This window comes from Vicugna pacos, chromosome 23, assembly GCF_048564905.1.
Source record: "Vicugna pacos chromosome 23, VicPac4, whole genome shotgun sequence".
NCBI lineage: Eukaryota > Metazoa > Chordata > Mammalia > Artiodactyla > Camelidae > Vicugna > Vicugna pacos.
The window spans coordinates 16,200,274-16,227,327 of NC_133009.1; the positions used below are offsets into that span (position 1 = coordinate 16,200,274).

General features: G+C 37.7%; 1 protein-coding gene across 1 annotated transcript in view; it reads right to left on the reverse strand.

Moving 5' to 3' along the window:
* Positions 1-27,054, reverse strand: part of HMCN1 (hemicentin 1) — a 400,921-nt gene that overhangs the window by 196,085 nt on the left and 177,782 nt on the right. Inside the window, exons 12-18 of the mRNA XM_006198786.4 lie at positions 20,933-21,074; positions 19,696-19,823; positions 17,267-17,380; positions 12,325-12,483; positions 5,224-5,418; positions 2,415-2,510; positions 1,118-1,245 (exon numbers count right to left, since the gene is read on the reverse strand). Of these exons, the coding sequence (XP_006198848.1) occupies positions 1,118-1,245; positions 2,415-2,510; positions 5,224-5,418; positions 12,325-12,483; positions 17,267-17,380; positions 19,696-19,823; positions 20,933-21,074 (962 nt within the window). The remainder of the gene's footprint in view (positions 1-1,117; positions 1,246-2,414; positions 2,511-5,223; positions 5,419-12,324; positions 12,484-17,266; positions 17,381-19,695; positions 19,824-20,932; positions 21,075-27,054) is intronic.

Below are 27,054 nucleotides of genomic sequence, written 5' to 3' on the forward strand. Positions count from 1 at the left end.
AAATTATACCAACATCTGTCAGAGTTATGCACATGCTAGAAAGGGAAAGAAACAGAGACACCACTTGCTTCACATTTCTGTAATCTTTATCATCACTCAGGACCCAAATTTCACTTTTACGTTTGGCTTAATTTGTTCTTTTTCAAGAAGACATTATTACCACTTGCAAGCCGTTTGATATTTTTATTTTGGCAAATAGGCATCATTCAAGCTGAGGGAATATGACTTAATTTCAACACCCACCCTTTCAGTGACAGATACAAATATTAGAGAACAAGGTATAACGCAGGAACTGCATCAGGGAAGGCGGATGAATGATAGTTTCTTTTAAGAATCATCACCTCTTACTCTGTACCATTCATGCATTTTGTTCAATCACAGGGTAACTTAGCACTCACAAAGTATCACCCTATGTTATAAGGGCATTTATTATCGAGGTGCATTCATTTTTCTCAAGTTTTTATGCAAATATTTTTTACATTTTATTTCATGGAATCAATTCACTTTTAATTGGCACTTCAAGAAGAGAGTGAATCTTAATACTGTGGAAAATGGAAGGAAAAAATGCTCTGAACTAGATGAAAATTTATTGCCATAGATAGCAAGTTTACAGAATAGTTTCATAGAACTGTGAACATTTTTCACATTCTTTCATAATCAAAAGTTATGCACTGAAAAACAATGACACAAAATAGAACCACATTTTTAAATAGTTCACAATAAAAGAATGTTTGAAGATAACAAACATTAATATATAAAATGAAACAACTTATGAGAACATTAACATTTTATTATGTCCTACAAAGGATATAAAATATTTCAATGTTATGAAAATAACTTCATACTTGCTTCAGTTTTTACATATTCTGAAGACTTCATTAGTTACATTGAATTTAATGCAAAATTATAAAAAATTATACCATTTGCTATTTCTCCATCATATTAACTCCAAAATAATAAAAACTGAGTAAGCATGTTAATACTGAAGAAAAGTTTTGATATACTTACAAAATATATTTTTGTATATTTATTACATGAAATTTTCAGTGGTTGGAATACATTGCCTCTTACTCAAGAAAACAAGGAATATGAATGCATGGATTTAAAATGGTCTTACCATGGCTGAATTCTTTACCCACTGACGTTCTGGAATGGGATTTCCAGCCAACAGAGCACAAGGCAGAGTAAGCTGCTGTCCCTCAATTACACTGGTCACGGAAGGGCTGATTCCAATGAGTGGAGCAACTGAGTCAGAGAGAGCACAGGCACTATCAACCCCGTATCACCCCAGAGCAAGTCAAGCTCTGTTACAGGCCAACATGATTACTAATCATGCTATTAAAAGCTGAGTTTTCAACAACAGGACTTTAAAATACACCTGGGCATGAACTGGAAGGTAGAGTAAACGATCCTTCTATGCAGAGGGAACAGCAAGATGACAGATAAGAGCACTGAAGCAGAGAAGGTGAAATAGAGTAAGTCTATGGCCTGAAAGGCCAGAAATGTCAAGCCAAGAAATCTGCAACGTATTCAAGAGACAAATGGAGAGTGACTGAAAGCATTCATAAACAGAAAAGTTGAAATCGTCTAAATCATTTTCAGGAAATATTTATCTGAGACCTTATTAGACAAGGGGAAACTGGAAGGGACGAGATTAGTGAGGAAGTTGTCATAAGAGCGCAGGCAAATGAAATGAGGTGGACTCTCTCAGATGGAATGGTAAAGAAATAGTGTAGACATGCTCTTTCCTAGAAATAAATCAAAGCAAAATCTCTAAGAGAGTCATCTTGGAAAAACTAAAATATATGTAGATGAATAAAGAAAGATAAAGGAAATTTTATAGAAGTGTATTAATAAGAAACATGCACTGACAGATTCAAAAATAATAATGCTAAAATAATTTAAACAATGTAGTGCTAGTACATAAATAGAATTCCAAGGAATAGATATAAGAATATAAGTTGGTGCCATGATGTGACCAAGTGGTATTTTAACAGTGGGAGGAGAATATTGAATCAAAGATAATGAAACAAATGTCTTACCACTTGGAAATAAAATATTTTATATTCTTCATATCATACACAGAAATAATTTCATGTGGACTAAAATGATAAATGAAAATAGGGTAACCAGAGAAGAACTCCACCACTCTAACATGGGTGTGTGCTCATATTTAGACTTACATCAATTTACTCCTTCATTTCTTCAAATGGAAGGTAAGTTTCAAGTAGATCATCTCTAAGGTTATTTTCAGTTCTAACATCATGAAATAGGAAATAGGGTGGGGGGAAGGAAGGAAGGCTAATCAAATGTTTATCTTTTTTTTTTTTTTAAGGCCCAAGCAAGAGATGAGGTAGTGAGAGAAATCTGATGGTTTTTAAGAGTATGGTGTCTAAACACATAATCGATCTTACCAAGTCCTGTCACTGTCACTGTTGTCTGGGACTGGATCTTTCCAAACTGGTTTTCAGCTTCACAAATATAGGTTCCTTTATCACTTGCCCACAAGTCTAAAAAGAAGAGATCATTTACTCATTCAACACCACTTATGGAGCATTTACTACATGCCAGGCACAGTGTGGAGATCTGTGGGTGGAAAATACAGTACTGCCTTCAAGGGGTTCCCATTCTGGGGGCGAGACACATAAAGAAATCAACAATCATACCACAGGGTGATCAGTGCTATAATTTGAGTTTCAAACAACGAGCTATGGGAGCACAGAGACAAAAGTGGCTGATGGCACGTGGCAGAGGTGGAGAAGGATTCACATAGGAGGTAATATCTGAGCTGTACCTTAAACAGCAGGTAGAGTAGAGGAAGGGCAGTCCAAACCTAACAGGCTGCAAAGACAAAAGCATGACTTGAAAAATCACGGTCCGTTCAAAGAATGGAAAGCTGCACCACCAACGGATGCCACACCACCACCCTGAGGGCATTTTGGAGGTTTGCAGGGGAGATTGTTTTCATGGGTTCAGTGATCCAGGGAGTCTAACTGGCATTTGATGGGCAAAAATTAGGGAGGCGATACATGGGGGTGGATTCACAAAAGGAACAACGTCCCAAGTTCAGCAAGACTTTTAAAGGTCCCACTGATAATTCATGGATTTGGTGACTTTAAACATAATTACTTGAGCCTACACCCTAATTCTGCGTAAGTGGAAGAAAGAAAGAACTTTAGCAAGAACTGCCCACCATTTGAGAACATCACTTCACCAAACTGGAAGCTTTGCATCGTCCATCCCATATTTCTGTATCAGTCTTCGTTTTAGCTGTCAAGTTCATAGTGACATACATAAACACGGATGCACACTGTGTGAACACTGCAGAGTATTTATCTACTGAAATACATGTTATTTTTAATAAACATTGCTTTCCTTCATTTTCCTTTGTACTACTTTTTGTATATTAAAATAATTTTATTACAGAAATTGATCAAATATGTAATTTTTCTCAGAAAAATAAAAAGGATATTTACAAAACATTTTAAATTAAAGAGCATGTTGGGGACCAGGGCAAGGACTGCTGGGTTATGGGTTGTGTGGGTGAAATCAGGAGCCTGAAGATGATGAGACAGCTTTTGTGTTGCCTTATAGTGTAGTTTTATCTTGTGAGCAACTGGGGAGTCAAGAGAAGATTTTAAACAGAAGAATGACTGTCTTCGCAAATATCTTAACTAAAATAAGCACAATTTAATCTACAGATAAGACTTTGATAGAGAAAAATACAGCTTTCCATTATGAGTAAGTGCCATACCATCTCAAATAAAGACCAATGACAAAGTTTCTACTCCTCTGTTAATCATATGCATGTAACTGCAGGATTCCATCTGGTAAACAGACAGCATCCCCTCTCAAAATTAGGAGATACTCATTTGCCAAGGAAAAGTCAGCAAATCAGCTGCTTCATAAGTTATACATTGTTTCTAAGCAAGAAAGTTTTCCTATTCTCAACCGTGGCTAATTAGTCTAGAAATGCAAAATACTACTGAGAACTAATTTCTAATCACTAGCTTCCCTTTAGAAGATTGAACTGGGACAACTGGGCAGCCATCGGTCAATACACTGCCCTCTTTTATTCTCCCTTTTGTGCCATTTCTGCTAACTGATTTGTTTTCAGGTCTCATTTGTTTCCCTCTGGGCTGTTCCTCGTCACCACCGTCACCCTACCTGTATAGCTGTGTGACCCTCCCTGCTCGTCCACTCTCCTCCTGTCCTGTAGAGGAGTTGTTCTGAAACAGTACTTTCACAAGTTCTCTTCCTGCCTGCGAAGCTTGGGTTGGGCAGTCTATTTGCTACCTCACCAACTACATTTCATCACCTGCACATTTCAGGTCCGGTACAATCTGATCCAATCTAATGAGTAATTCCTGGTAGGAACTTTCACGGTTTCCCACTCAGACAGTACATAGTAAAATGCCCGAGTGAGGAACCCCATATTTGACTTGTTTTCTCTACAGAGCTGAGCACAGAGCTGAATACTTAAGCCCTTGTAATTAGCTAATTTAATTTGTATTTCAAAGTTTAAGTGGCCGATATACACATAATATTATTAGTAAACATGAAAATCACTTACTGGGGGCTTTCTACCAAATACCCTAAAATGCAATTTTTTTAAAAAAGTCAATCATCTGAATGTTTTTACTCCTCTGGTGCCACTATCCAAATACTGTTAACCTCATATGAAAAAGTACTAAATGTTTACAAATATCTGAATGTTTAATAGCTTACAGGTAAAATTTTGAGATGATGGAATATCTGCCTTGTTTAAAAATGTTCTGCTCCAGATAGATACAGCTTTTAATAAAAGTCTTCATACTGTGTAGGGTCCCTACGCATGTGGTTATGTATTCTTGGCCAAAAATAATTAATAACTACCAGTAATATTTTACCTCTTTATACAACAGGTGGTACAAAAGTCAATAAAATATGATTACGTATCCACCTAGAGGCCCAAACGACCCTATTCACAATAAGAAACAGTGAGATACAAAGAAGTCATATTGTTTCATAAGCCTTTTATGAGAGTAATAACATAAAGTTGAATAAAATCTTATTCACTTATGACAATTCCCAGGTTTGAGTTCAGATTATTTTAAAATGAAATTCACAAACACAAAATGTGTTGGCAAGATTAATTCAGTATTTTAAACACAGCAGCACCTATGCATAAAAATGTATAATTTTATGTGCGTATTTGTATAGAGTATATTTCCTTTAACCTACTTGAAATAAAGAGAGCTCCTGTTCTTAGTTGGCTGATGGAACTCACTGAAAAGGGTCTTGAGAAGATGGGCATATTGTCTAATCTTCGCCATTTAATCTTTGGTTCTGGATAACCTTGGACATAGCAAGGTAATGTCACATTTGAGCCAATTTCCACAGACACATCTGCAGGTTCCTGTATGAAGACTGGAGGTGCTGGAAGAGAGTTAAAGTGAAAGAAAAAAAAAAGGTAATCGGTATAGTACACTAGGACAATAAATATAAAACTAATTATTAAAATGTCAGCAAATTGAATTTGAATCAAATAATTGTTCAAATAATACTATACAGATACCCTTTAAGTATTCCTGTCTGCTACTGAAATAGCAATTTTTTTTTAAAAAAAATAAATGAATAGAGGCACAAAGAACTTCACCTGTTTCCTTAAAGTGTAAAGAGTGGGAATTTAAATCAAGATTGCCTTAACTAAAGAGAATCTTTCATTCTAGGAATTTTTCAATTTTAGTTGATGCCACATTCCTCAACTCTTCAAACTTCCTTATAAATAAGTTTGCTCTGCAAAGAAATACATTTTACACTTTCCAAAACTTACTCCTTTTGGGTGAATTTGTATATAAAAAAATTTGTATGAGAGTCATTCAACAGATCACTATACAACAAACTAACAGTATTTAACCTTAAATTATATTCTTGTTGTATATCACATTCTTGCTTCTCAACATCTTTCACATTTTTTTTACATTTTTGAGTTAAAGAAATTTAAGCTTGAGCATCAGTAACACAAATTAACAGAACAGTATTTGACAAATAGAGAGTAGAGAGTGATTAATCTCAGAGATAAGGATGCTGAAATTATAAAATGATAGATAAAAAGGCTAGAGTTATCTACGTAATTCAGGCAACCCCAGCAGCCAAGAGGGAAAATTAGAAATACATCAGAGGCATATCTTGAAAAACACAGGAAAGCAATGTAGGGAAGATGCTGTCAGCAAGCCCACAGAGATGAGCCTCGCAATATGCCCCACAGAACTTCTGAGTAATGATGTCTGAGGCACCAGGCATAGGGCACTGTTAGAGGTGATGGATGAAACCTGTTCATTGTAGGGCTCTAAGTACCCTAGTACCCTTTTATTTTTTTAACATTTTTATTGATTTATAATCATTTTACAATGTGTCAAATTCCAGTGTAGAGCACAATTTTTCAGTTATACATGAACATATATATATATATTCACTGTCACATTTTTTTCACTGTGAGCTACCATAAGATCTTGTATATATTTCCCTGTGCTATACAGTATAATCTTGTTTATCTATTCTACATTTTGAAATTCCAGTCTATCCCTTCCCACCCTCTGCCCCCTTGGCAACCACAAGTTTGTATTCTGTCTATGAGTCTGTTTCTATTTTGGATTTTTTTTTTTTTAGATTCCACATATGAGTGATCTCATATGGTATTTTTCTTTCTCTTTCTGGCTTACTTCACTTAGAATGGCATTCTCCAGGAGCATCCATGTTGCTGCAAATGGCATTATGTTGTCAGTTTTTATGGCTGGATAGTATTCCATTGTATAAATATACCACATCTTCTTTATAGGAAGGTCTCCTTGATAACGTCAACATTAAACACTGGGTAGGAATTACAATAACCATCACTTACACAGTCAGGGACTGTGATAAGTGCTCTCCATTAATTATCACACTTAATCTTCACACTATCTCTATGAATAATAACACTACTGTTATTACTCTAATTGTATAGAGGAAAAAACAGAGACACAAATGGTTAATTTGCTGTCATGTGGCGGTGAACAGAAGTGGGATTGAAAATTGTGACTCCAGAGTCACAATTCTTATCACTGCTCATGTTCAAGCTGGTCATCAGGTTTATAAAGATGGGTGTGGAGATCACTTCTTTCCCTCGTCATGTGAGTTCTGGGACCTGGATGTACAGCTGTCTCCCAAGCAGCACTGGTGCCTTATTAACCTGGGCTAACGGACCTCCTTTAACTTTGCATTATTATTGCATAACAACTTCCATTATTTTCTTACTCAAATCCTATTCTCTGGATAATCAAAACTCCTAACTCTTCTCCAAACAAGGGCTGACATTTCTCACATCAGCACCTATGTTATCACCATCCCCTTCAAATGCGATGTCTGCTGTTGATCTCTGCCTAGTAAAGTAGCAACAACTCTTTAATGCAGTTCAAAAGGCCCTTCCTCAATGCCATCTCTTACCTTCCTAAATGGATATGATTTCTTCCCCCTCTGAGGTTTCAAAGAACCCACTCTGTAGCAGTCTCCATGGCAATGGGTACATTCATCCTCTTATTAGACTGTATGTTTAACTTTCCCCAGAGAATTTATATGCAACTGTATTTTTAACTTTTATAGCAACTAACATAGTACTTTGTACTTTGTGCATTATACATGATTGCTAGATATTTGTGAATGACTGACTCAACATTAAAACACTTCAACAAAAACCCAGTATGTGTGTGTCTGTCTTTGTGTATGTGTGAAGATAAGTGTATATGATAGTAACATTGATCCAGTACATTTGAACTTGCATTTTTGAAAAAACATGGCAGTTTCAGAAGCCCTCTTCTTTGTTTATTGATACTACATAAAATAAAATCAAGTTAGATACTATAATTGAGCAATGTTTAAAAAAAAGAAGGAGTGTATCTGGGTTAGATTTCTCTTCATCCATCCATATGTGAATTTGACTAATAAAAATAATAGGCAAAATAAAACATTTTAAAAATAGCTTATAAAGCAGCTCACTGCTTCTCCTAGGTGTGTAAAGCCTGGTTACTTTTCCCTGGAGTGATACTAGTTATTTATTCTAGAGCCAGCTGCTTGTCTGAAAAATAGAGGAATCAAAGTCTCAGGTCATGTTAGGCTCAGAGTATGAACAGGTGGATACTGCAGATGGGACAGAAAATAAATTCCAGAAGAACAGAAAGGATATGCAGAAGGCTGGGATTGATCAAGTATCTGGGAGGAAACCAAGCTTAGTAACACAGTAGAACGCAGCCATCAGTGAACACGGAGACAAAGTAGAATTTTCAGAACTAAGAAAGCCAAGAAAAAACTGGATTTAAAAAGGATAAGCGAAGGTCAAGTTGTGCCCATAAAGCTCAACTGAGATGGGAAAAGTCACCTGGGGTGAAGAAGCTCGGGGAACACCGTCAGGCACAAGACAAGCATAAGGTCACGGAATATATGTACGGGCCCCAGAAAACAAGGCAAATGAGAGTAGCAGGCACTAGGTAAGCAGCCAAGACAGCACCAATGACAAGCAAACCTCAAAAGGAAGCAGCTCCTACCTCAAGCCAAGAAGACTTTTAAGTACTTCCTATTCCAGAGTGTGGCCAATTCAGACTCCAAGTGAATTATACTAGGTGGATGGTAAAGAGATTAACAAAAAACCAGGGGGAAAGGAAGCAGAAGTGATTATAGTACAAACATGGAACATGTATAGAGGAGTTGCTTCGAGAAGTAGCTTAGGAAAGTTACAGCCCACCAGGTGGTTTCCAATAGCAGCTCCACTATTTCTTAGTCTATAAACCTGGAAAAATTATTTTACCTCCCCCAGTCTAAATGTTCCCATGAACAAAAGGAGGATAAATAATACGTCCTAGTTCATGTTAAAAAAGAGAATCTTTATCAATCATTTCTCGTGTGGTCATCACTCAAATACTAACTATCAATGATCAGGAATATTATATAGTTAATTTATTAAATCATAGTTCTGGAATTCAACATAGCTACTATTAGTTTCAATTTTGGCTCCTGCAGAGAGTCTGTCAGGATTATGCTGAATCCTCTGTGATCCCCTAAATATCTGTGTGCACCCTGAGGACTGCACAGGGTTAATGCAAGGTACAGCTTTGCTGTCACAGGTGATTTGCCTGTGTGCACACATTATTTGGGAAATATGAAAGTTACCAACAGATTGACCATCTCACTCTAAAACGTAGTCCATAAAATTATTCCAGTTTCTTTAGTGATCATTAAATCTACTTCCGCTATGGCAACTCTTGCATTATATTAGTCAAACTGAGAAGTTCTTTCCTGAAATGGCTGAGCACCCGGTTTTGGTTCTACCAAACCACAACACATGACACCATAGTCTAAGCCTAAAACACCACCCTCTGTGGTGTGGAATACTACAAATAAACTCACTGCCAGGCCAACTTTGTGTCTGATGTAGCCAATCTTCCTCTTTTCCAAATGACTGTAATTCACTACCTCTTTTAAAAAAGGATGAAAAGTCTTGGTAACATTCCCTGAACATTGACCTGAAATGTCCAGAACTTAAAGCCATGAAAATGAGAAACAGGAAACAGGAGACTCACTACAAGAAGCTAAGCCTCAAGATTAATATTAAACAGACTTTTTATTATTATTTTTAATCTAGTATTGTTTATGTGAAGTAACAGGCCCACAAAAAAGCAATCTGAAAGTGCAACTGGTTACATGACATGGATAAAAGCATGGTTTTCTTCCTAAGTCATAATCTACTTAAATTTATGTCCAAGAGTTTTGGAACTCAAATGAATAATTTTATGCACTAATAGTAGAACTTAAATCATACTTTTTAAATAAAAAGCCCCTTCAAAAAAGTCTAGTTGAAATAGTGACTGTTAAAAACACAATGCTTAATCTTAAAAGCTGTGCCACCATTGTATGTGCATTTCTGTATTATTTTTCGAAACTCAAAGAACCAAAATGACCACTCACTGGGTAAAGTTAACGTTCCCCCATCTTATACATGTCCCATTAAGTATTTCAGAGGAAAAGCAGTGACCACGGACACACTGAATGCACGTGGGTCATCAAGTCTCATTTCACCTTTACAACCAACCTATCAGGTAGTTACTATTAAAAGTCAGGCAGAAAACCCAGCCTCTCTCTCTAGAGCCCATTCTCTTACCCACTATATAAATTCTGGGGAAAATGTGTGTTTTTCGCTTGTTTGCTTTTAAATCTAAACATAATCATCACAATCATCACTGTGACTGTGATTTTCATGGTTCTTGGCGGTTACTTTGTCTGCTAGAATGTGTAACAATACTTTTATGTGGACGGAAAGGTCTCATCAAATTTTGTGAGCTACAACGATCAGGATTCTAACGGTGAATAAGGAAACAGTTAAGGCCTAAGAGAAACATGAATGGCACTGGTGTTAATATTAAGTTATCTGGCAACTGTTAATAATGATCAAGGTTACAGCAAGCAAACAATTGAGTTTATGTAAGTAGTTCCACCAGGACAACTACTGGAATAGAAGTTATGAAAGCTGTTCTTTTAGAAAGGTTCATAGAGCAAGAAGATTTTGAATACGAGTGAAGATAAAATTGACAGCAAGGAATAAGGAATAAATACAAAACGTCTGCTAGGATGTTTCCTAATTTACCCCACGTCATTCCAGCACAGACAACTCTAATCCTTATATGGTTCTTCACTAATCAGAAGAGAGAACTTGGAAAGTCCAAAAGCTAAAAAAGATTATCAAGAAGGCAGTAAAAGTAAGCAAAGAAACATGTAAGATGTTTGGAATGTTTACAGTCTTGGAGGGGGTGAGGGTGTCATTCCTTTTTTGGCTGGGCTACTTCACACTAACTCTAGAGCTAGACAACTCCAAAAGAACACCGGGTAAATGGAAAGTATCTGTGCAGGAGAGAGGGAAACGCAGAGCCAGAATATGTTGAGAACTGAAACTGCGTATTTCTTGAAAACAAGAACTCTGTCTCTAACCGCCCTCTTCATTTGGGCCTTGAACTTCTAAAACCATTTCTTATGTTTTACACTCTGCTAGTAGATTCAGAGACCCTCCATGCAGAGATTTCAATCTTACTTCCAAGGCACTTCTCTTAATAACCAGAGGGTTTAGTCATGGTTCAAACACATCTTGCTGTGCGCTCGACATTCTATAGTGGTCTTTGTGGCTATTTCCAGTTTTGTTGATTCCACCCCAAGGGCATAATCACCAAGAATGTACAGTGTTCACCATACAGCTCAGGGGCATGGGGATCATAAAAGATCCCAGGAGAAAAAAAAACAAGTTAGTTTATATGAAACAAAATTCTAAGCTAAGAAGGTCAAGATTTTCATTTAAAGAACTAAGACAATAGAGAGAAAATGTTTTGTGTTACTCTATTATAAATAAAAAATGCATTTTCTTTGTAGTTACTAACTTTTGTTGAAAAAACAAAAGCCAGCTTTGGCGTGAAAATCATCACATAAATGAAAATACAATTTAACGAAATGTCATACTTTATCAATTTAAGTGATGCAAACATTTGATATATCTGTTAAAATGAAGCTGCCAGGGTTCTTTTCCACACAAAACAAGCTCTGTTTTATTTCATGCGTTACCACATGGTGTAATTTTATTTTTTAAGAAACATGAGATGGAGAGACAAAGAAGGAGGGGAGGACCAAACTTCCCGAGTAATCCGACTAAAGCTGTCATGCACAAGCTGTATCATTCACATTGTGATTGACATTTATCTGTGGTTAGGATTTTATTTTATACACAGAGGAGTCACTGCTAGTGAATTAAAAAAAAAAAAAGGAAAAGCACAATCTGCTATCTTTGCTGTCATGAACATCTTCAAATTATGGTCTAAGGCCAAAGTCTAATTTTTGACCTCCAGATGTTAATACTTAGGAATTTGGTGTCAGAATGGATGACTCCTGATAGGAAATGTTTGGCAACAGGTGGTACATCAGTCAAGCTTACAGACTCTGAAATCCAACAACCTGGGTTCAAATATTCAGGATCTGGCCCCCATAGCCCTGTGACCCTGGTCAAGTCGCTTAGCCTTTGTAAGCTTCCATTTCCTTACCTACATAATGGAGAAAATTACTGTAGCTTCCTCTCAGGTTTGGTATGAGGATAGCACAGTGCATGGTACCTAGCACTTGGTCAATGCTGACTACCATCATTACATTCATAATCTGAAATTCTAACTCTCATCTTGCCATTCTGACAAACGTCTCTGCCAAATGTTTCAAACTTATAAGCATGACCAAATACCAGGTCAATTTCAAAACAAACTTGTCTATCAGAGCTAGGATGCTTACAGCCAACGTCCAGAGTTATCCTGCCAGTTGCTCTTCCAGCATCGTTGACAGCAACACATGTATAATCACCAGCATCCAGATCTTGAGTTTCTTGAATCTTCAAAAGTCCCAAGAGGGGGTCAATAATGAGAAATGCTGAGGGTCTCAGCTCAAGATCCCCTAAATCAAAACAAGGGGAGAACATTAAGCACTAAAGTGTTTACCTAGTTGGCTACTGATTTGATTTCAAAACTTTTGAAGATAATTGATTGTCAAGTTTTTAAATACCAGTATCTGGCACAATGCAGCACTTAAACAATGTTTACGCAGTGAAAGAATAGTGTTTCATGGTGATGAGTTGATTTATTAGTCTGTATATTTCAACGGGCTAACCTACAGCCAAACATCAGACCCTAAATGAACTGCGTACAAATATTTCCCATTGTGTGTGTATCTAAATAAGAACAAACTCTGAGGCTATGCTAGGGGACTGGGAAAGAGTGGCAGCTGTCATCGTGGCTGTGTTAGGGAAGAAGGGAATGAGAAGTTGAAGGTGGAAAAGTTTTCTACTGTCTTTGTGGCAGGATGAATTTCAATTACCCAGGAAATGCTCTGGAGACTATGGGTGTTCTTAGTTTAGCTAATTGGCCGGGTTTCTGGTTTGCTGAAGGCTCTCAGTTAGATTTTGTCCTGTGAGAGGTAGTAGCTACCTTGTGAGGATTCTAAGGATGGCTGGGGAAGAAGGAACCACAGCTGGCTAGAGAGGGTACAGAAGAGCTTGTTGAGAGAACAGAAAAAATGGATGAGGAACCCCTGATGATGGCTAGAGAGGGGTGTCATTACGTAAGTCTCCCATGATACCACTATCAAGTCTGTATTACACATCAAAGTTCTGTAAATTGGAGTTACAGGTTTTGGGTAAGAAACAGGCAGGGGATGAATGTGTGTAGGATGGAACCAGCCACTGAGTGTGAGGGTAGAATGACCCAAGAAAGATCAGCTGTATCTGGGCTGCCTGCCCCTGCGGCACCTCAAGTCCCCTGAGAACCATTCCTACTTGAAGGCAGGCAATGCCTCAACACACCTGTAAGTCAGGTTAGCCTGTCCTTCCGCTTCTCTTCCTCCAGGATTTCTCCTCCTCTAAGAATGAAATTAACCAGGATGAGGAGTATCGTAAAAAATAGCAAATATTGATGTTTAGTGCCAGCTTAGTGTCCTTATCTTTTTTGTTTCTTTTCATAAAGGGTGATATCAAATTCTCTGTAGGGATCCTAAAAAATTCCAGAGGTGTAAGGGCTAGTGCTCTTAGGGTTTCACAGCATGCTGAAATGTCAAGTCTGAAGAGGCTGTCTCCAAAATGCCATATACTAACCTAGCCACGTGCCCTGGACCTGAGGACTGTAGAAGTAACTCCCTTAGCTTTTAACAGGCTAAATCCCCAGAGCTAGAAATTCTCCAGGACACTACATAAAGCATCACCCTACAGACTCGGGGCAACAAACAAACCATTCTCTTTTTGTTTTTATAATCTGGAGAGAAGAGGTCAAAGGAGCCATAAATTTAAAAACACACAAAAAATTACATTACCGTCAGTGCCAGAAGTATTTTTCAGCATTCCAATATTTAAAACCTCAATCATCCTTTTAAGCTTGCTACTGCATACCACGCGAGAATGAGAGGAGCAGCTAAAGCCGGGTCTGTGTGCCTCTGGGAAATTTTCATAAATAAAAGCAGATGATGTTGACATAAACTTTCCTCCCACTAAGGGAGGATGCGATGTGACCGAGCTGCTCATCAGGCATTAAAATGTTTGGACTAAAATGCATTTAGGTTTTTGGAATTTACTTCTCCCTCATTTCTTCTGTGTATGTCAGAGGACAGAACAGAATGAAAAGAAGATCCTTTTTGCCAGTAGCTTTTTTCAAAATAAAAATGTTTAAAGAACAGCAGTGATGAAACAAAACATCAATTGGAAAACACTGGTTGTATCAAGTCTGAGTTTTGATCACATTTAGATTATCTCTCCTTTCTTGGTTTCTACTGGACAGTTAGTAATGAAATTATTGAGAAGCCATAGAGAAATACAAAACTTTGAGAGGAAAATGAAGTAGGGAGTATTTAGTTTTAATATTAGATAAGATTAGAAAAACGTTACACATATGTAATAAAATATATAAACTTCCCTGACAATCTATTCTGGGATTTAACAATCATTTCCATTGAGGAGGGTTCTCCTTCTACTGTGTTTCAATTCAACTCTGGCTCTGTGATCTAAGGACCAGCAGAGAGACCATCACTCATGGCATAAGACCCTATAAATTGCTGATGGTTATTAGTTATTAAGTGGTTCTCCAAAATGTCTCAAGACCCTTTCACACTCTTTAAACACTACTGGGGACTTATCAGAGACTTTTTTATGTGGATTTATTTATTTGTATTTAGCATTTTAGAAATTAAACTATAAAAAGTTAAAACATTATGTATTTATTTTACAATAACAAACTCATGACATTTTAATATAATAAACATATTTTATGAAATAATTTATTTCCCCAAACAAGAAAAAATTAGTGAGAAAACTGGCATTGTTTCACATTTTTGCCAATTTCTAGAACGTCTAGCTTAACAGAAGACAGCTGAGTGCTTATATTTGTTTCTGCGTTCACTCTGTTGGATACCACAGGTCAGACAGCCTCCAAAAACTCCCCTATACAGTCATGAGACCATGAGTGTAAAAAAGACAAATAACATCTTGGTATTATTAGGCAAATAATTTTGATCTCATAGATTCCCAGAATTGTGGGGAACCCCCAGGGATTCCCCATGACCCTTTAACTACCATCAATCTAAAGAAATAAATCCAATTTCTTTAATACTTTACCAGAAATATTCTTTATATAACATTGTAATAGTGTCCTTGATTCTTCTTTGAACCCACTTTATGTTGCTCATTTCTAAAAATGAAAAATCGAAAATTGTGGTGGGCCTCTGTACTTAACGGAATTCCTTTTCTCGGATGATCTGAATGGAATATCCTTTATTAATAAATGGTGGTTGCCAGGGGCTGCCGGGCAGGGGACATGGGGAGTTGTTCAATAGGCATCAAGTTTCAATTACACAAAATGAGTAAGTTCTAGAGACTGCCGTACAGCAGTGCCCAGAGTTACCAATACTGTGCTGTATACTTAAAAATTTGTTAAGAGGGTGAGCTTATGTGTTCCCACTATCGTAAATTTAAAAATAAACAACCACCTACTTTATTCAACCAGAACTCCCTGAAAGAAAAGGTATGAAGAAAAAGTTGTTCTTGGGGGGGAAAGAACTCTTCTTCATCCCTATGGTTTCCACAAGGTAGGATTTTCCTGACTTGCTCGGTGTCTCATCCCCAGCAGAGGTGGGGAAGGCAGGTCAGCTGCCTCCTTCCCCTTTATTTCTGGAGCCACCCTGCATGTAGAAGAGTTGGTCCCCTAGTTTTGCTCTTTATGATCCAGACTCTGCTGATGGAGTAAATTGCCTGCCTGGGACTGGGAGAGTAAGCTGGCCCGACCCTGGAGCTCAGGGCAGCTCTGCAGATGGTTGCTGAACATCGGAGCAGGTCCCCCAACATGGCCTGTCAGCATTTAATGACCACATTCTAGCTCTGCTGGTTCGTAACTCAGCCAGAGAAATGGGATATTATTTACCGGGCCCAATGAACTCCAGTGATAGACTGACTGACATCTAAAAAAGGAAATACTGCATCTATAACACCTTTTTGTTCTGGATTTGCTTAATTATGATGTGCGTTTGTAACTCCTATCTATTTCATTTACAATTCAAAGATTTAAATGTTTTAAGTTAGTTTATGTTGACTGAAATACAACCGAAACCTATTTAAGAAACAAATCCAGAAATGCTTTCTTATCAGAGAAAAAAACGTGATGACTAAAAATCATTTAACATGGAAAATTATGAAAATGACATTATCTCCTGGTTTCCCTCCCTGTTTTTGATTTGTGTCATTTAAAAGTACGTGTTTTCTGCACAGAGCCTTTCTTTTTCACCTCATGTTCCCCAAGAGTTTGAACCCGAGCTGAATTCACAATTTTGTGATTATGACATCAACCTGTTGCTATGGGAATGTCTGTGATTTAACAAACAGAATCATAACAATAGTGCTTTGTACCATTTAGCATTTTTCATCTGAAGATTAGAGAGTATTTTGCAAACAGCATCTCCATAATCCTAGCAACCTCTTGTTAGGCTATTTGCGGGAAGTTTTCTTTCTCACAGAAGGGAAGAGCTGAGAGAGAAACAGAAGCAGGTCATTTTACACAAATGCCTGCTGTCAGCCTCTGAGCCCGGACCAGGACCCAACGGCATTCTCACCAAGGAGAAGCAGCACATCACTGTTCTTTATTACAGACTCATGGAGGCAGAATCTTTGTACCACAGAAACAGGCAGATAACTTCTATACTTGATGCAAACACCTACCACGCACGATGAAGCTGAGCCCCAAATACATTTGTCGTTCAATAACATGTCATTCAACTGTCAGCGCCCATGTGTCTTTAGTTGGGCACTTTACAGGAAATGTCCTGGAGAATCTAGAAAACTTTCTAATTGTGAGAGCCATTATCTCTCAGAAAAGTGAAGTGAAATCAGTGAAGCTATTTTAAACACGAACTGAGTATTCTTGGACAATTTTCTACAGGAAACAATCCTAAACTAACAAAGACAACGTTCAGCTGGATTAGCAAAGGCGGACTTTTCCTGCTTTGATTTTCACAGTCCTGTAATCCACACCAGATGTCAAACGCCGAAATTCAGAGTTCAGAGTTCTGAACTATCGTCTCTAGTGAGACCATAAACACATTTTACTGAGGCTGCTAAGTCACACAACACAACAAATTTTTAACAAATCGTTTTTATCTGAAAGAGAAAACACAGCGAACTAGACATGAACACACTTAAGAAATGTACCTTTGAACCATTTAACTTGAGGTGGAGGAACTCCAGAGGTTTGACATTCCATGACCGTTGTATCCCCAAGGGCAACCAACAGCTCGCTCTGAACTACGATCAACTTTGGGGCTTCTGAAAACAACGAACAGGCAGATGGCTGACATACAGCACAATGCTACACGCACCTTGTTTATGTTTGCTACATGAACCAACTAAAAAAACTACTATTTATATGCTTATAAACAGAAAGAAACTCTTATAATGTATCTGTACACAGATGTATGAGACAAAAAGATCATCTACTAAGGCCAAAAGGACATTAAGCAAAAACAATTCTGATGAAATAGAGTCTAAAAGTTTAGGAAACTAATTGAAAGGCTTTTATGAAAGGAAAAAAAAAAGGTGTATAAGGAAGGGAAAGTCTTGGAAAGCTGAACACATCTCATAGAAGCAACTGAAAGAAACAGAGGACAACAGTAATAAAAACATAATCAAAAGAGCTATGAGGTTGATACTGTTTTGAGTAAATTAAGACTTCAGGGGAATATAATTGCTGGTGAAACATGTTAACAAATTGTGACTTTAAAGATATTCATGTCTATGTACAGAGGGAGAGTTGTAGTCTAAGGCTAAAATTTGCATCTATAAAAAGTAGAGACTTCAGCTTTTGACACTGTTTTTCCCTTTGATGCTGAATGTAGACATTCTCTAAGTTTCTTTCCTTAATTCTGTTTGATTCACCTCTTTGCCTAACGCTTTAGTTCACTCACATTTTTTCCCAACTAATGTCTGTTGAGGTATTTTTACCTCTTCCTAATGTCTATTGAGGTAGTTTTAAACAAAGCCAAGAGTTAACTTCTCAGAGATCAGGTTACTCCTTGGTGAGAAAATCTTCAGTGATTCCATTTCATAATTCTCTAGTTTGGCTTTCAAAACCCATTAACCAGTGCAAGGCTCCCTCTTGAACTTCACCCTCCATTACACTTCCTTACTTGTCACAAGTTACGGAACCACGCTGGCAGTCCGAACACGCCCTGTTTTCTCCATCCTTCCTGCTTTTGCTCACGTTGTTTCTTCTGCCTGAAATGCCCGTTGCTGCAACTCTTCAAATCCCATTCTTCCAGACTGAGCTTAAATTCTGTCTCCTTTGAGAAATCTTTGCAAATTCCCCAGTCAGAATTAATCTCTCCCTCTTCCAACCTTCCAGGCTTCTTTGTCTGCCTTCTCATACTTCTTTATGTATATCCACACCCATTATTCAAGCTCTTGAAGAGTAAGGACGGTATAACATACATTTTTAAATTTTATACTCCACAATCTCTAGCACAGAATTTACATACTCTGGGTGATTAATTAGTAAAATAAGCGGGTAGAATAGTTTGGCTTCTTTGTGAATGTACCAAAACTCATTTTTGCAACGCAGAATCTGTTTCAGCCCCCTTTCTACATTTCCAACTGTCTGTTCCCCCTCCACAGGGGTGTCCTGTGAACATAATTTTAATTCTTGTCTCTAAATCTGAGCCTGTCTTCCCTTCTAAACGTATTCGCCGTGTGCCTTCCTCATTTCTATAAATGAGACCACTTCTCTCCAGACTTTTAGGTTCAGTGTTTATGACACTTTTGTTACTTCCCTCATCTGTACACACCAATACAGTTCTCAACCTTTATTGTGGCCCTTTTATATTCCTTCCTCTCCACTGCCAATTTTACTACCTTACTATGAATGATGGTGAATAAGAATAAGTGAAAGGGTGGATTGTTAGTCGTTAATTATTCACAATTTACAATCTGACATCGAGCATGCAATGCCCTTGTCCTTTTCTTGTCTAAAAAAGACCAAATTAAAATAAATATTCTATTCTATATTACATATTAGAATATACAATTATAAATATATATGTTAGAATATATTATATTCTGCTACAGTATAGAATATTATATTATGCTACAGAATAGTTGCCATGAAGTACATCTTTGAGTTTGGAGGGGAAAAACGGAAGATTAAGAGCAAAAATAATGTCCAGACAAGCCAAATGACAGAAATATTATAGATACTATAACAGAAATGTCATAAACATTTTGAATATAAGTGGAAAATATAAAATACAGGTTGAGATCAACTAGAAAGAATAAAGAATTTATTAATTTGTAAGTGAAATATTTCAAAGAAGAGACAAACCATGGGAGGACAGAATTCTGTGGACAAAATATGCAACTCTTTCATAATCTGGAAGCTTCCCTGATTTCTATTAACTAATGAAGCTATTCACTCCTTGAACTTTTAAACTTAATTGCAGTATTTGCTTTAACCAATGTGTGAAATGAATAATAACTTATATGACTGGGTATAACTCATTCCTAATATTAATTTTTCAGAAAAGGACTTTTACGTTGCTTGTTATGATATTCATCGTATTTGAACTGCCTTTTAGACTGATTATACTTGCCAATGTATCTGAGGGTAGAAGTCTGTTTATCTGTTCCAGCTGAGTTACTTGCCAGGCAACCATAGATCCCTGCATCTTTGGGAACAGCATTTTTGATAAGTAAGTTACCTTCTGAGGTCATCCTATACCTGCAGACAAAAAGGAAATAAAATTGAAAATACCCGAATAATAATATCAAGGAACTAAATAATCTTCCTTTCAAATGCTTTTAAATGTTTTAGAGTTATATTTTTGGTACTGACTGCAGAAATGATTAACATCATTATTTTATAAGCAGAAATTTTATAATAATAATAAAACAGTAACAGTAATAGCAAAAGCAGCAGCAGCAATGATAATAGATCCCACAAACCCAGTACCTGCCACGTGCCAGGCCTGCTCTAGTAGCTTTACGTTTATTAATGTTTTAAATCTTCCTAACAACCCAACGGGTTAGATACAGTCGTTCTCCCTGTTTCACAGATGAGCCAAGAGGTTATACAACTTGCCTCGAGGTAGGGCTAGGAAAGGGATCGAGGTGGAATCTGCACCCAGGCAACCCAGTGTAAACTCCTAGGCTAAATGGCTCCTCAAAATGAAAACCTGAGAGATGCAATTCTTCACGTCACAAGTCACAAGGGAGCCTGTGAAGCCATCAGGAAGAGAACCTGCCTCACACCTCGGCCCTCGTCCTCATGCCAAACCCAGAGTAATGGAAGCCCAATGGCTGGAAACTTCATTGTTCATGCCCCACATGTTCATTACTCTCTTTGAGCAGGAAAACGATTCACTGTCTTTTAAAAGCATCCAGCAAAATAAAATGCCTCTCAATGTAACACGGCAAACAGTGAACAGGAGTTATAAAGAACGTCTGCCCACACTTTAATCAGTGCTACTGCTCAGTCCTTATGTCTCTCCCTCTCTCTTCTGTCAGTCCCAGGACCAAGCCTTCACAAGATGGATCAAAACGACACACTACTTTACCCCCAGGAAGCTTATCATCCCCATTTCAATTATTCATGGTAAACCAATAGTTAGGGTGTTATGTTTGCAAAAAAAAAATTTTTTTTTGAGAAGCACTTATTCCCAGCTCTTGAATTCACTACTTAAGAACCCCAGACTCTACACATTCATCATTTGTTATTTTATTGACATTTCCTGGCCCAAACCTTAGGGATCTGGTCAGATTAGTTTGTTCAGAAATTTCACCAACTTTTCTCACTCAGTAAAAACAAAGAACATGATACAAACCCAGTACCTGTGTGAACCCACGATAAATGTATCATTCATGGTCCAGGCGATCTTTGGTTTGGGATAACCTGTTGCAGCACACATGATGGAGACCTCAGATCCTCCTGTAAAAGACTGATTCTTGGGCATCACAGTGACTTTGGGCGGTTCTGCAAATAAAAAAAACACATAGTGAAATGTCAGCGATGTTAAGAGCTCCCTCTGTTGGCAGATTTGCAGGCTTCTCACTATCACACCTTTATTTTTTCAGTTGTATCCATTTAGTTATTTATTTGGCCCTTCCAAGAGCTCATTCATAAACAGTGATGATGCAGTTGCACGATCAACTCAGCAGACTTGCTCCCCAAGGTCGGCAGGAGCAGCAGACCCTGATTTCAGGCTCCCTGCAGCCCAGGTAGTACAAGACCTGGGCACCCCCCATCCCACTCCACAGAGCCCCTCTTCTTCCTGAAAGACCAACACAGACTATGGCTGGGACCCCAAAGCCTGCCTCTGCATCTCACAGCCCAGGCACAACAGCAGAGGGCCTCATCTCTGGCCATCGGTCCAGAGGCCTCGCAGCTCAGCCCAGCCCTGTCAGCCCATCGGGAGCCCCAGGCCTGCTCCTACTCTCAGATCTTGGAGCATGTGGGTGGGTGAGGCCTTTCCTTGGGAGCTTGGTGGGGGTCTAGCACACTTTTCCTTTGAGGGGACATCAAGAGACCTGGGTTTGAGTCAATGTCAGAAAGAGGCTTCCATCTTCTAGGACCCAAGTGTAAGGCAGGGATGAGATGGGAGAAGAACACAGTGATATTTGGCAGGTGGGTGGGGGCCCCTCTGTCCGTTCTCTAGCCAGGACCTGCCTTCTGCCCATTCTGTCCCCAGCTCTTGCCCCATCCATGGCCTTGGCTACTGGGCTGGCTGGGCACCAGGCCCTGCAGTGGCTCTGTTTCTCAGAGGTGTCTTGGACATGTGGAAGAACGCAGTCCTCATGGACTGGCAGCAAGTGTCCAGGAGCTGAGAGACATCAGCCACAGGGAGGCTGCTGGTGAGGATGACATCCAGTACCTCCACCTCAACCCTTCCTGAGGCAAAGAGCTTCCCCTTGGGGTTGTAGAAGGAGCAGAAGGTGGAGTACAACACACAGCTGAGGAGAAACTGGACTTAGATCATCAAGTAGAAGGTACTGTTCTTGAAAGGTGGCAGTTCCCTATCTTCATTCCACTTGCCCTCGAGGTAGATCCACACTTTGAGGTTCTCCCAGACCATGCTCTAGCCCACATTGGCCATCACAGTCCTGCTGCATTGCTGGTTGATAATGGTGCCCAGATGGCACCGGCCTCAGGCTCCCTGCCTGGGCTCTGGCTGGGAAGTTGCTCTACGGATTACCCCCATCAGGGATCTGACTCGAACAGTGAAGAGAAACCAAAAGTAGTGAAACCACAGGACATAAATTGTCTTTGAGAGTAAAATAAATCTGACCCCAATGTAGTGTTTCTGTGTCTCTACTGGTTACCATGGGACCCCTTGCTACTTTGCACACACCAGCAGGCCCCTGGCTTCCGTCTGCTCATCTAGAGCTTCAACATAAACCTGCTTTCAGGAAAAGTCTCTAGATAGGGCCTTTTGCCTCTTTCTAAACAGTGAACATAGGTTTGGAGCTAACCTCATCCTGACTGCTGCCTTTGTTTGAATTGCTCTTTCCCTTTTTATTTATTAGATTATAAATCTGTTGAGGTTGAGGCCATGTCTTTCCTATCATTCCATATTCCAGTGTATCTCACAGTGTCTAACATTCCTTTCATGTCATACAGTGACTGTAAATAACACACACTTAAAACTGTTGATGCAATACAGGTCATTCCTAAAATGTAACTTGGCTCTGAGAAGTTTTATGCCTGCCAGACTCTCAACATCCTGCTATACTAATCATTTGCCTCATGCCCATGGATTCCCAGGATCTTAACTAAATAGATAATATCAATTATTCAAAGTACTTATTATATTCCACGACTATGGCAAAAAAAAGACTTTTAAAACTGAAATATTAGATCAGAAATTTATCGTCAAAAATGATACAAGAATTCTGTGGGGTAACTCGGATGTTCATATATCTGGTCTAATCAATTATATGTTTTAGACAGTAAGAATTAGTCTTCAAAGAAGGTATCATCAAAGTTCTTAAAATCTGCTCATTTTTAAAATTTTATTGACGTATAATTATAATCGGCTCATAATACTATATATCAAATTCCACAATTAGAGATTTTTATACATTAGGCACCATACAAGTTATTATAATATTGAGTATATTCCCTTTGCTGTATATTATATCCCTGTGACTTATTTATTTTATAACTGGTAGTTTAAATAACTTGCTTAGTGTGAATATCCCCCATTAAATAAGATAAATAATAATAAAATCATGTCCACAATGTCTGAAATAGATGTCATGAGTATAAATAAAAATAAATAAATTAATTCAACAACATGTGTTTTTTGAATGTTTAGGTTCCAGGCTCTGGGCTAACTTTGTAGGGATATAGTGAAGAGCCAAAACAGACATGGTATCACCTTTCCATTTAAATGGGTTTCTACTATAAATGAAATTGCAAATTTGCATTAGTCAGTTAGATCTGGATATATTTATGATGGATCTTTATTATAAGTTGGTCTGCAAATTGTGGCTTAGTTCCACCAAGAAAAACTAGTCTGAGGAACCCTCACACATCTGAAAGACACAGAAGTGGTACCACTGGACTGGGCAGCTACAACACAGAACAAGCCTAATTCGTGCCTAACTGCTAGCAGCTTATAATCGCCCCCTTTTCAATTTCCTGTTTACATTGTGTTTTTCAAATAATCTTTGTCTTTGAAGTCAATGTTTAAAGGGCTTTTTTTCCGGCCAGCGGACTTGGTTGATAGCCTCATTATTCCATGGATTATTCTTGGTGAACATACAGCTAGAGAAATGTGTGAGGTCAAGGGCAACTAGCCATGGCCAGTAAGTTCAAACTGTGATTCCATCTGGAGTCCATCAACTCTGAAATGCTGGAGAACTACACATGCTGTGGGGGTGTTGCTGACAATCTTCAGGGAAAGAGGGGGAAAATGAACATGTTTTTCTTTGGAATTTATTGAATGCCCACATTTATTCAGTCTCACCTTTTTAAAGTAAAAGGTTTCTCCTCTCTACCTCATTTTAACATAGGATTGCTGCAAAGATTCAGGAGCTCTTACGATTTCTGTCTAAATATGATGCCTTCCAATGGAGGCTGCCAGAACTGGCCTGGCATCTCTCCCAGCAAGAATCCCACTGGTAAGCTCTGTAGTTCAGATATCAAAGCGAAAATAAATGTCAGTTACCCAAACCAGGATGTAGAGAGCTAAGAGGTCGTTTTTCAAATAAAGCCTGGATATAGGGTGCTGCTTAGGGTCATGAAATAAGTCTGCGTGCAACATACAAATGGGATGACATCATCCCACAGAAGGTGAGAAATTTACCACTGGCCTGGAAAGAATATTTCTGCCGACAATAAGAAAATCAGAAAGGATATGAACAAACACAGGGAAGCGTAATTGGATTTCTACCAAAAACAGTTGAATAAAGATGAACAGAATGATTCCATCTTTACTTGTTTAGGTTAAATAAGGATGCAATAGATCTCACTATAATTATTTCAACTGTTAGATTTTTTTTTCAAGTCCTAGAAAAAAATTCCTCTTATTTTAAAAAAGTAGTTTTAATGGAGCAAGAATAAGGAATTTAAGAACCATTGTTCAATTCTATTGAAGTTCAGACTCCACTTCTAGGCTTTGGGGAGAAGAAATCCATTCTTAGTTGGTTTTCAATCTCTTTTCAGCACCATTATCATCAACATCACTATTGTCAGTCATCAGCACCACCATCGTAAATAACAACTAACTATTCACTAGCCAAAGCAATGGAACATGGCACTCCGATAGGTAATAAAAGCATTAATTCATTGAATCATAACAAAAGCAAAATATATAAGCTTTTATAATGCCTCATCAATGATTTTTAAAAGTTAAAGATAGATTAGGATACTAAGAATAAAAAATACTACTTTAAGATTAAGGTGTCTTAACATACTATCAATGCAAAGGTTGGCAAAATGAATTATAGGAGGCCATGAAAATAGCCATTGCTCTGTCTGTAAAGACCAAGGAAGATAAATCTCACTTAACTCTTGAAAATCTCCAGTGTCATCTTCACAGGCAGGCAGCATACTCCCTAGTAGTGGTCAGCAGGGTCTGATTTGTTGCTATTATGTCTCCGGTAGGAAACTCTCAAAGAAAAGACCTAAGGCCTTTCTCTTCAAGGGGGATTTAATTGCCATCAACAAATTAATCAGATAATGGTAATAATTTGAATTACCTAAGCAATAATTTAAAATATTTTTCACCACTGGTATATTTAGAGTACTTGGGCAAATTTCTTTGTTTTCATTCTTTCACAAAGCAGACATTTATTTAGTATCTGCTATGTTCAGATACTTTATGACCTCAAAGATCTCAGAGAATACTGTATACCAAAAGATATTATGTACAATTAGGGACTAGACCTCTTTCTAGTAGTCAGTTCATTGAAAGAGGAAAGTGGGTAAAAGTTACTGAGTGCCTATGTGCCAAATATCTAACTCTAGACCCATCATTTATTTTCCTCAATAACCCTATGAAGTGCTACTGCCATTTTACAGGTAAAGCAACTAGGACTCGAAATGGTTACATAATCCATGGTATCTGGTCTTTACCTAAGGGGGATAAATAATAGTATCTAACTTACAGGGTTACTGTGGAGTAGCTAAATATACATAAAAGACTTTAACAATTTCTGGTATGTGGCAGGCACCATGCAATTTTTGCTATTATTTATATTCCATTTTACGGTAAAGTGTGACAAAGAGTGATAAAATAAGTACTATAGTATTTAAAACACATATATACAAATGTATTATCTAGATATTTACAAGTGAAACTTGATCTAATTCTCATGCTTGTAATATTATATTTAGGTTATGTATCCTACTAAGAAATAATACTTATATTATTTGATTCTTCTGAAATTTGAGATATTTCTAGATACTCAAAATCTATTAGAAATTTCAACTAAGATAGATAACTTTCATTTTACTGATGGGAAAAAAGCATGCTAATACCTATGTCACATGGCACATGTTAAAAAAGTTATGATGATGTAATGAGCATATGGTTATGATAATTTCATACTTAGTGAAGTAATTCTGGTCATTAGGGACTTACTTCATCAATCATCTTGAGAAGTATTTCCTTTTTTATTGCAAAATTCTCTCTGGTGACATGGACTAATGAGTGACAGACATCTACCCTTTCCAGACACCACAGAAGACAAATTAATACTTCTCATATTCATACAGACATAACGCAAAGGAGAAAAGGAGGCTCTGGCCCGCCCTTTGTGTTCCATGTGGCAGCATGTGACTGTGGAGGAAATGGCAGCTCTACACTGAATACACTTAAATTTAACCAGGATGCCTGTGTTCATTTTCAGCTTCAAAAATCCTCCTCATAAAGGAACAGTTAATGGAATCAATAGAAACTTTTTTCTGTTCCCAGATAAATAGGAAGATGGTCTGTTTTAAACAAAACTTTAAGCTCATATTATATAAATACCACTCCACTTATTCTAACTTTCACTCGTAAGCCTGACCAGTACAAGCATTTGGATTTTTAGCAGTCACTGTGTCACCTTATAAGTGAAAAATTGCTTTAGCGTATTATCATAAAATTTTGCAAAACTCACATGGTATAATTTTTAAATTAGGGTGAAATTGTTTAAAAATACTTTTAAAATAACATGTCTGTAAATTTTTCATGAGATAATCAGATTTTGTTATAAAATATGGTTGAAATAAAAGCAGTTATATGTTGGTATGTGCTTTAAACAGGAAGAAGTACTTATCTAATGAAATCTGAACGTGTTCATGTGATTCAAATAAGCCACTGAAGTTAACGTGGAAACATGAAAGATAAGGTTAGTGACCCCAGTCTTCCCTATAGTCTGTGACTGTTAGGTTTAGGTCCATTCAGCAATTAAGGAGCACACATGTTTTGGGTACAACTATGTTTTTATCTCTGTGTTAGGCACTG